Source organism: Durio zibethinus, chromosome 7, assembly GCF_047325235.1.
Source record: "Durio zibethinus cultivar Kanyao isolate XHJ-2024 chromosome 7, ASM4732523v1, whole genome shotgun sequence".
Taxonomy (NCBI): domain Eukaryota; kingdom Viridiplantae; phylum Streptophyta; class Magnoliopsida; order Malvales; family Malvaceae; genus Durio; species Durio zibethinus.
The window spans coordinates 22,947,497-22,957,503 of NC_143168.1; the positions used below are offsets into that span (position 1 = coordinate 22,947,497).

The 10,007-nt window shown below is 31.3% G+C and overlaps 1 protein-coding gene and 2 pseudogenes across 2 annotated transcripts; 2 read left to right on the plus strand and 1 right to left on the minus strand.

Moving 5' to 3' along the window:
* Positions 1-332: 332 nt before the first annotated feature.
* LOC111277056 (Transport protein particle (TRAPP) component) lies at positions 333-2,876 on the minus strand. The gene is made up of 4 exons (XM_022863195.2): positions 2,606-2,876; positions 1,584-1,701; positions 1,286-1,505; positions 333-589 (listed from the first exon to the last, which is right to left on the minus strand). The coding sequence occupies exons 1-4, from the start codon at positions 2,755-2,757 to the stop codon at positions 561-563; spliced, it is 519 nt and encodes a 172-aa protein (XP_022718930.1). The 5' UTR covers positions 2,758-2,876; the 3' UTR covers positions 333-560.
* A 2,970-nt stretch (positions 2,877-5,846) lies between these two features.
* LOC111277821 (epi-neemfruitin B synthase L1AT pseudogene) lies at positions 5,847-7,676 on the plus strand (annotated as a pseudogene). Its single transcript, XR_016343824.1, has one exon. The product of XR_016343824.1 is annotated as an epi-neemfruitin B synthase L1AT pseudogene (transcript).
* A 545-nt stretch (positions 7,677-8,221) lies between these two features.
* Positions 8,222-9,740, plus strand: LOC111277822 (limonoid 21-O-acetyltransferse pseudogene; annotated as a pseudogene).
* Positions 9,741-10,007: the final 267 nt, after the last annotated feature.

The following is a 10,007-nucleotide window of genomic DNA, read 5'->3' on the forward strand; positions in this document are numbered from 1 at the left end:
TCGTCACATTGGTCTAGAGAAGCTTCAACACTCCAACCTCTTCCCATCCCTATCCAACACCAAATTGCTGATATTTTCACCAAATCTTTGGGTAAGTAGCGTTTCTTCCTTCTTCGTGGCAAGCTGGGCATTCAACACAGCAATCTTATGTTTAAAATTTTACGAGTTTAAAAATTATCCAAATTAACATGATGAATATTTATTTATTTTTTTAACAAAAGCAGCTGCAGATTAAAAAAGGGCATTGTTCTTCAAAACCATTGTTCAATAAAATGTCAGTTCAACACGTGAAGGGCATTGTTCAATGTCAAAGTTAAATGCGCAGAAAAGAATTCAACAAAGCAATCTTATCAACGACGAAGGTTTAACAATATCCACACACAAAAGTTCCAAGTCGATTTGTCACATAAGTTTCTTCAAAACTATTTCTTGTACCACTTCTGATATTCTGAATGGGACTATGGTAGTTCTCAAACTGAGTTGTTATCATGCAGAAGTAGAAGATATTTTCTTTTAAACTAGCCCCAATAATTGGTGCCCCATTTCTGGTAATATGCTCATCAAGCCTTTATTCGGACCACAAATGAACCTGGAGTAAAAGCACAAATAGAAGTCTCAACAAGTTTATATGTTTCATGAATTAAAACTAAACAAATAACTAGGAACGGTTATATCTGTTCAAATATCTGACATTATGTTTAAACTTTTTCGGGAAACATGTTATCATCATTGATCAAGTATCAACAAACAGAAGCAAAAAACCAATGTTGTATTCAAACCCAAAGAGTCGTCAAACGAAGTAAATGTGAATGCTATTAACATGAGGTATCTAACATCATTACCTCAACCTTTTTCTAACAAATAACTAGGAACGGTTATATCTGTTCAAATATCTGACATTATGTTTAAACTTTTTCGGGAAACATGTTATCATCATTGATCAAGTATCAACAAACAGAAGCAAAAAACCAATGTTGTATCCAAACACAAAGAGTCGTCAAACGAAGTGAATGTGAATGCTATTAACATGAGGTTTCTAACATCATTACCTCAACCTTTTTCTAATTTCTGCAGTAGAAAGCCACGTATGGTTACTTAAGTTTATAAATACAGGAACCAAAAACTAATTTGCTTCATGTATTAATACTGGCTATAGTTCCTAAATTAGCAGGTTAACCTTAACTGACACAAAATCACTTATAATTTGAGTGTCTAGAAAATGGTTAATAAATGTTTAGAAAAGGATAAAAAAATTTATATAGCAATCATTAAGCAGGTCACTCACATGCAGGAAGGTTGGATATGTCAGCAGAAACGGCACAAGGTATCCCCAAGTTTGAAAGGGCTCCCCTGATGATTCCACATGGAAAATAGAGATGCATGCTTTGCACAGCCTTGTTGTCAGCCATGATAGAAGGCTCCTCGGATGCTCCATTTTCAGGTGATTGATCAATTGACATGCGTGTAAGCCAGCGAAAATGATTGTCTTGCAATACAAAGGTACCCTACAAGACAAGTATAAACCGTTTCATAAAATTTCATCGTCACAACCATTTTCGGTCACTTTCAGTTCCTACACATACTCTATGATTTGTCTTCAAGTTGTCTATCTGCTTCTTAAAGAGTTCAGACCAAAAATCCTTGCAGATGAACTTTATTGCCTCCAAATGATCACTAAAGCGTGGCCTCTCCATTGTGTACCTGGCAATGACTAAACTTTGTTATTACAACAAGTAGCATCTTCACCTTGCTAAAGAGTAAATATCAGGAACAATCCATTATTTACAAGCCATAACTTATGTAATTAATCAAGCCCCAAGAAATAAAAAATTTTACCAAATAATTAAGTACTGTTAAAATTTTCAAAGGCCCTATTCTATATCAAAATTTGGTGTCCAGTGCAACGTATGGCACCAAATGTAAAGACCTCATTACGTAAGACAAAAGTTGAAAAAAATCCCAATCGAAGACATCGACCAATATTCTTATTCTAACTAACTTAAGATGACGATATTTTTGAGTTTAATAGAAACAAATGCATAGAATTTCAAACGTTCATCAAGACTCCAAATCAAATGATTTCAGCTTTTGTTCTCCATAGTATTACCTTGCATTACTCAAGGTGAAAATGGAAGTACTAATAGAACCATAACAACAATTCCAAGCAACACCAATAATTACAAAAGCCAAGCCATTGCATCAATTAGCATCGAACAATCAAAACTTCAAATTCACGCATGTTTAGAACATTACTTGATCATAAAAGTTTTACTAGTAGAAAAAGAAGATTATTATCATTCTTTTTCCCACATCATAAACTACACCCAATTTGCCATTATCTATAATAGAATAAAGATCCAAAATCTAGACTTGGGTTTTTGAATTCGACTCAATTTAACTCAATTTCAACTAATAGGCATTTTTTTCACTCCCCGAGATCCAAAAAACAGACATTAAGAAACATAGTAACTTCAACCTAAAATTCACGCTAAAAAAAATTTCATTATCAAAATAGAATTCCAAAGAGCTCTTCAGATTCACAAATCCACTAATATTAACCAAAAAAGGGGAATATGGGTTTTGAAAAGATGTGGAAGGGGTTTACCGTTCAGAGAGCTGGTGGCCGACCTGATATCCAATGGCTTCGATCCGACGGGCGGCGAGCTCAGGCTTATTGGCGTAGAAACGGTTGCAATATGTCGAAACCATTTCGGTTAGTAGGCTATCGATGCAGCTTTCTGATACCTCTCTCCCCATTTCTTCCTTTTTCCTTAGGAAATTGGTTTTCGATTTGTTTTGCTTCTTCTTCCTCTCTCAATATTTTATTTTATTTTACTCCTTTTTCTCTTTTATTTTTCGTGTTTATCGTTTGGGCTAATTCTTAATGGCTTCGGATCCTAAACGTATGGTTGACATCGGCTCACGTTCGAAATCGATTTTATGCGTTTTGAATTTGATTTGATTTTATTTTTTATTAAATTTGAATTTGATTTTATTTAAAAATTTTTTTATATTCGAATTCGATCCGATCTCGATATTATATAAATTAAATCCGACCTGAAATTAATAAAATATTATTTTTAAAATATAAAATATTATTTTTTAAATATAAATATTTAAAAATATCATTATATAAATATATATAAATAATTAAATAAATAATTTAAAAATAATTTTTTATATAATATCGGATCGAATTAGGTTTTAAACAAATTCGAACCCGACCCGATCCGACCCGACCTTAAACTCGAAATTAAAAAAAAAATCAACCCCATAAAATCGAGTCGAATTGAAATCCATCGACGACGAATTAGTTCGCCATCCCTACCTAAACGCCACTCCTTTTGAGTGAACTCTTGGATTAAATCAATTAAGCCACATTTTGAGGTCAATTCAATAGATTATCACTAGGTGTTTATGGGCAAGTAGATTTGAGTTGGATTCATATTTTTTATTAATATTTTTTATAGTTGCTTTGATTTAATTTGATATGCTATTTTAGATTTTTTATTTTTTTTTAACTTGATTCAAATTGAAAAAATAAATTACAATCATAATCATTAAATTTAATTTATATAATAAATTAAAAGTTTTTTAAAAAATAAAATATTTAAATAAAAATGTACTTATAAATATTTATAATTATAATATTTTAATTATATATTTTATTCATATTAAATCATATTGGGCTTGAGTTTTAATATTTTCGTTCAAAATTTGATTTAAAATTTAAATAAATTTTAAAATTATGTACAAAAATATTTAACAGACTTCAATTTTTTATCAAAATCTTTTCAAAATTTAAATAAATTTTGAGCCTAGATAAATAATATGGCCTTTGAACATATTTAGCTATAAGTAGATATATAAATGATATATTAATACTTGTAAATTATTCGAATTCAACTCGTATAAAATTTGAATTTTGTTCGATGATTATCGATAAAGTCGAGTTATAACATTTTTATTTTTTACTCGAATAATTTATTTTTTTAATCGAAATTTTAAATTTTAATATATTTTAATTAATAAAATATCTCAAATTCGAAGTAGATTTCAAATATAAATAATTAAAATTTTATCAAATATAAAACTTAAATTTATTTTTATATATTAATTAAACTTAATTGAATGAATTCAAATAATTTAATTTTTATTTCGAATTAAAAAAATTAAATTCTACCTAATTCTAATCAAATTTTAAATTTTAAATTTTAAATTAAATTTAAACTCGAATTTAAATTATGTTGATTCATACCTCGTATTATAAGTACACACTTCAATATTTTGCTGTGTGCTGTAGGAGTGCCTTTCACGGAATGTTGTAACTCAATGGGCTAAGAGGCAATATTTTATCTCCATAAATACTGCAAAAAATATTGATGTAATTTTTTGCTATTGAAAGTTCGAACCTTGCTGCCAACGAGGACTTGTCTTAGTTAAAAAGGAGAGGGCCGTCGAACTTTGAGATTCGTCGAAGTGTTATAATTATAAGTGGAATTGGTTCAATTTCAAGAAAATGAAAATGACAAAAAGACCTCTGAACCAAAATTTGGACCTATTGGCGAAACCAGCAACCGGTATTTGAAAAACATTGGTCTCGCCCACTGTTTGAAGCATGTTGTAACAATTTGCACAATATTTTATTATTATTATTATTATTTTACCATAAAAAAATTTTATATTCCAAGATGTTTTCTCCAAGAAAAGTGTACAGAGAAATTGTTCCACAGCGGATTTAGGGCTATTTGGATGCACCAATATTGATTCCCATAATATTAAAAACAATAATAAAAATAAGATTAATTATAATAAAAATTAAATTAAATATTATAATAATAAAATTAAAATTAATGATGAAATATATATTTAAATAATAAAATAATAGTGATAATAAAATGAGAATAAAAAATTATTATTAAAAATTTTATTTTAAAATTTTAATGATATATTATTTTTATATATTTTAATATTATTTATAATATTAAAATATTTTAAAATTTTAATTCAATCAAAACAATAATACATATTATTTATTATATAATAATAAATTTTTTATCATATAATAATAAATTTTATTTATATTAAATTAATAAAATTATTTTATAATTTATAAATAAAAAATCAAATTAAAAAAATAAAGGTCAAATGACATGAAAATCCTTAAAACATTAAGGGCAAAAAGAAAAAAAAATGATGGCCTAAATAGGAATAAAAGCCGCAATTGAATCTCAATTGAAGCTGCAGTGAATGAAAAGGGACTCTTACCTCCAGTGAATGAACGGAGGCTGTACCTCATTTGTTTTATCCAAACACCTGGACAGTGCAATTTGCACCAAAAAGAGGAACCAATTACGTTGAAACGAAACTGCGATGACTTCCAAATGGAACTTTATAATAATTATGGTGAGATTAAAAATAATAAAAAAATAAAATTAATTATTATTAAAATAAAATTAAAATTAATGATAAAATATATATATATATATATAGTTGAAAAATAACAGTGATAATGGGGTAGAGTATACTAAAAAAATAATTAAGAATATTAAATTAAAATTTAAATATAATAAAATTTTAAATTATTTAATATTTAATAATATATCAAATAAATAGTTAAAAATTAATAAAAATAGAATATATTATTTATTTATGTATTAATTTAATTCTTAGTTATTTATTTATTAATTATTTTATTATATAATTATAAAAATGTATTTGTTATATTAAATTAATAAATTTATTAAAACTTTTAAAATAAAAAATAAATAATAAGACTAAATAACAAGACATTTGTATTTCTCAAATATAATTTTAAGGGAAAAAAAAAAAAAAACAGAGGACATAAATGGAAAGAAATTGCGGCGGGGAGATGAGATTTTTCACTGGAGCCTTCCACCTCCAGTTGAAGTTTTTGCTTCAGTATTACTGCAACGCGAATGAAAGCAAAAAAGTAATAAATTTGTCACCGCACCATTGCTAAATGCATATCCAAATGGGGCCTTAAACCACATTTCTTGTATATAAACCACAAGCCTGAAGGTAAGGATAATTTAATAGAGATATGGAAGTCCAAATTATGAGTAGAGAAACCATCAAACCTTCTTCCCCAACTCCACACCACTTAAGAACCTATAAGCTTTGTCTTTTTGATCAGTTAGCCTCTCCTTTTTACATCCCCATTATTCTCTTCTATTCTGCTACAGATCATGAAAATCCTGGAATCAAATCTGATCACCTCAAAAACTCCCTGTCCAAAGCGTTGACCCTCTTTTACCCATTTGCTGGTAGGGTCAAAGATGACTTAACCATTGATTGTAATGATGCTGGTGCCACTTTTATTGAAGCTCAGCTGGGTTGTGACCTCTCGATTGTGCTTGAAGATCCAAAGATTGAAGTTCTGCAACAGCTATTACCTTGTAATCCACGTCAAAATTTACTTCATCAAACTCAATCAAGCACTGATCAGGTAATGCTTGCTGTTCAACTCAACTATTTTGCTTGTGATGGCATCGCGATTGGTGTTTGTATCAGTCATGTTATAGCTGATGCATCAGCTGCAACCAACTTTCTAAAAGCCTGGGCTGCAGTTGGTTGCGGATCTGATAACAGCAACATTATTGAGGGTGTGATTTCTGATTGTAGCACTATCTTCCCTCCACAAGATTTATCAAACTTTTACAGGGTTTTAAGCCCTATAGATGAAAAAATTCATATGGAATTACCTGATGATAAACTTGTTACAAAGAGGTTTGTATTTGATGGCTCTAAGATTTCTGCTCTAAGAAATGAAATGGTAGATGAACTGAACATGTATCGACCAACGCGAGTTGAGGCAGTGAGTGCGCTTATTTGGGAAGCCCTGATAGCTGCAACTACTGAAATTGATGGAACTTCTCCGATACTTGTGGTAGCTATACCTGTGAGTTTGAGAAACAGAATAAATCCCCCACTCCCACAACGATATATCGGTAATGTTAGTTTCTCTGCTATGGTAAGTTCATTGGACGAGGAGATCAAACACCGTAGCAGTCTGGCAAAGAAAATTCGTGAGACTATAAAAGAGATAGATCATGACTGTATAAGAAAGACATACATGGGTACTGGTGAATGGCTTGATAATTTAATGGAGAAAGTATGTGAAGAATTTGAAAAGAATCCAAAATTTGGGGTTTTCTATTTCACTAGTTGGTGCAGATTTCCATTTTATGAAACTGATTTTGGGTTTGGAAAACCCATATGGTTTGAAGGTGGTTTGAGGGTTAACAGGAATGCGATGTTTCTGGATACATGTGATGGTGAAGGAATAGAAGCATGGATGACATTGAGCAAAGAAGAAATGACTAAACTTGAACAACAGTCTGGAATCATTACTTATTCTAGTTTCAAGTCAAGCTTCTGCACTTCTCATGTTTACAGGGAATAAAAGATTATTAGAACCATGGTGTCAATTGAGACTAAACTAAGGTGGCCCATTCTTTGGGACTCATTTAGTAAGATTTAGACAGCAATAATGTTTCCATATGGAAGTGATTTTTTTTTTCTCTTACAAAGCTGTTTGAGGATGGAAAAAAATTGAAAATGTTAAGATTTGAATTTTAATCACGTTAAATGTTATTTTTTAAATATTGCTGCATGAACCATCTAGATTGAGGTTCAAATTCGATCAGCCATCATTCAGATTCATGATGTTATTGTAATCTAATGATAGTTGATTTGCATAAAAAAGATCCAATCAGCACAAAACTTCACAGATAAAATGATAAATATGATAAATCCATCTAAGTGCATTTAACACTTACATGCTTTGATTGGATTAGAATCCTAACCAAAATGAGTAGGTTCACGTAAAGTTTCTATAACATATACCTATCGAATCAGATTCCAAAACTAAAGAACGGTTCCCAACCCAAAGGTGAGATCGATTTGAGAATATCGGTCTATCCAACTCATGCACAAACCCTCCTAGCCAAGCGCAGGTTGAACCCGAATAAAGCCACACATCCAATACCAACCAGGATTCCACTAACAATTGCCATCTACTTTATCTTTAATTAATAAAATCTCTTGGAGCCAATACATTTGCTAATAACGAAAGTTTTTTGGGTTTTTACTGCCACTTAATAAAATGCCAGTTAAAAGGACTTTTCATGTAGTGAGCCTATATATATAATTGAACTTCATTTTGGGTTGCCTTGTATAAACTACAAGCCTTAAGCCTTAAGCCTTAAGCCTTAAGCTAAGGATTAATCATAGAGATGGAAGTCCAAATTATGAGTAGAGAAACCATCAAACCTTCTTCTCCAACTCCAGAGCACTTAAGAACCTATAAGCTTGGTCTTTTTGATCAGTTAGCCTCTCCTATTTACGTCCCCATTACTCTCTTTTACTCGGCTAGAGATGGAAATCCTGAAATGAATTCTGATCACCTCAAAAAGTCCCTATCCAAATCCTTAACCCAGTTTTACCCTCTTGCTGGTAGGATCAAGGATGATCACTTGACCATCGATTGTAATGACGATGGTGCCACTTTTATTGAAGCTCAGGTGGCCTGTGACTTGTCGTTTGTGCTTGAAGATCCAGAGATTGAAGTTCTACAACTGCTGTTACCGTGTAATCCGCTCGAACATTTACCTCATCAATCTCAATCAATTACTGATCAGGTTATACTTGCTGCTCAAGTCAACTATTTTGCTTGTGGTGGCATGGCAATTGGTGTTTGTATTAGTCATGTTATAGCTGATACATCAGCTGCAGCCCACTTTCTAAAAGCCTGGGCTGCAGTTGCTTTTGGAGCTGACAACATTGAGGGCGTGATTTATGATTGTAGCTCTCACTTCCCACCGCAAGATTTATCATTCTATTACAGGGTTATGAGCCTTTTAGAGGAATACAATAATGTGGAATCATCTGAAGATGAAGTTGTTACAAAGAGGCTTTTGTTTGATGGCTCTAAGATTGCTGATCTAAGAAATGAAATGGGATCAGATGGACTGAACTTGTTTCGTCCAACGCGTGTTGAGGCTGTGACCGCCCTTATTTGGGAAGCCTTGATAACTGCAACGGCTGAAAACGATCGAACTTCTCAGATACTTGAGGCATCCATTGCTGTGAATATGAGGAAGAGAATGAATCCCCCACTCCCAGAACAATGTATTGGTAGTATTTGTTTCGTCACAAATGCAAGATCACAGAACGAGAAGATCGAAAACCGCAGTAGTCTATCCAGGAAAATCCACGAGTCAATAAACGAGATAGATGATGAGTATATAAGAAAGATATACACAAGTAGTGAATGCTTTAATAAATTTATGGAGAAATCATATGAAGAATATGAAAAGAATCCAAAAATAGGGGTGTTCTATTTCACCAGTTGGTGCAGATTTCCATTTTATGAAACTGATTTTGGATTCGGAAAACCCATGTGGGTTGTAGGTGGTTTGAGGGTTAACAGGATTGCCTGTTTCCTGGATACAAGTGATGGTGAAGGTATAGAAGCATGGATATCATTGACGAAAGAAGAAATGGCCAAACTTGAACAACAACCTGGAATCCTTGCTTATGCTACTTTCTAGCCAAGCATATGAAAAATTATTAACTTCTCATGATTATAGGGAATAAATATTACTACAATTATGTGTACTTTTCTCTTCAATAAGTTGCATTCAAAATATGTTCCTGTCAGATCAAAGGAATATGGTTTGATAAACATCTTGCAATACAAGTTTAGCCTTTACAAATGACAATCCATTCTGATGAATAGCAATCAGGCCAACAGAGTTTGAAAGGGGCGCTATGTTTAACTCAGTGGAATTAAAGAAAAGGAAAGAATTAGTTGTGTGTAATTTGCTCATACCAAAATATAATTTGTTATATGATATTAAAAGGAATAAATTTCCAAGAAGGTTTTTTATTTGATATACCGTAAACTTTTATAATGGACATATTTTAAATTTTTTCGGTATAAAGGGGCTAATTCACCTGTATACTAATGTTGAAAATCAAAC

Excerpts from the sequence above, each read along its gene's own strand:
- LOC111277056 (XM_022863195.2), bottom strand. The coding sequence starts at position 2,757 with ATGGGGAGAGAGGTATCAGAAAGCTGCATCGATAGCCTACTAACCGAA. Across the intron at positions 1,702-2,605 it reads GGCCACCAGCTCTCTGAACG|GTACACAATGGAGAGGCCAC; the intron begins GTAAACCCCTTC and ends AGTCATTGCCAG. Across the intron at positions 590-1,285 it reads CATATCCAACCTTCCTGCAT|GTTCATTTGTGGTCCGAATA; the intron begins GTGAGTGACCTG and ends CTTTTACTCCAG.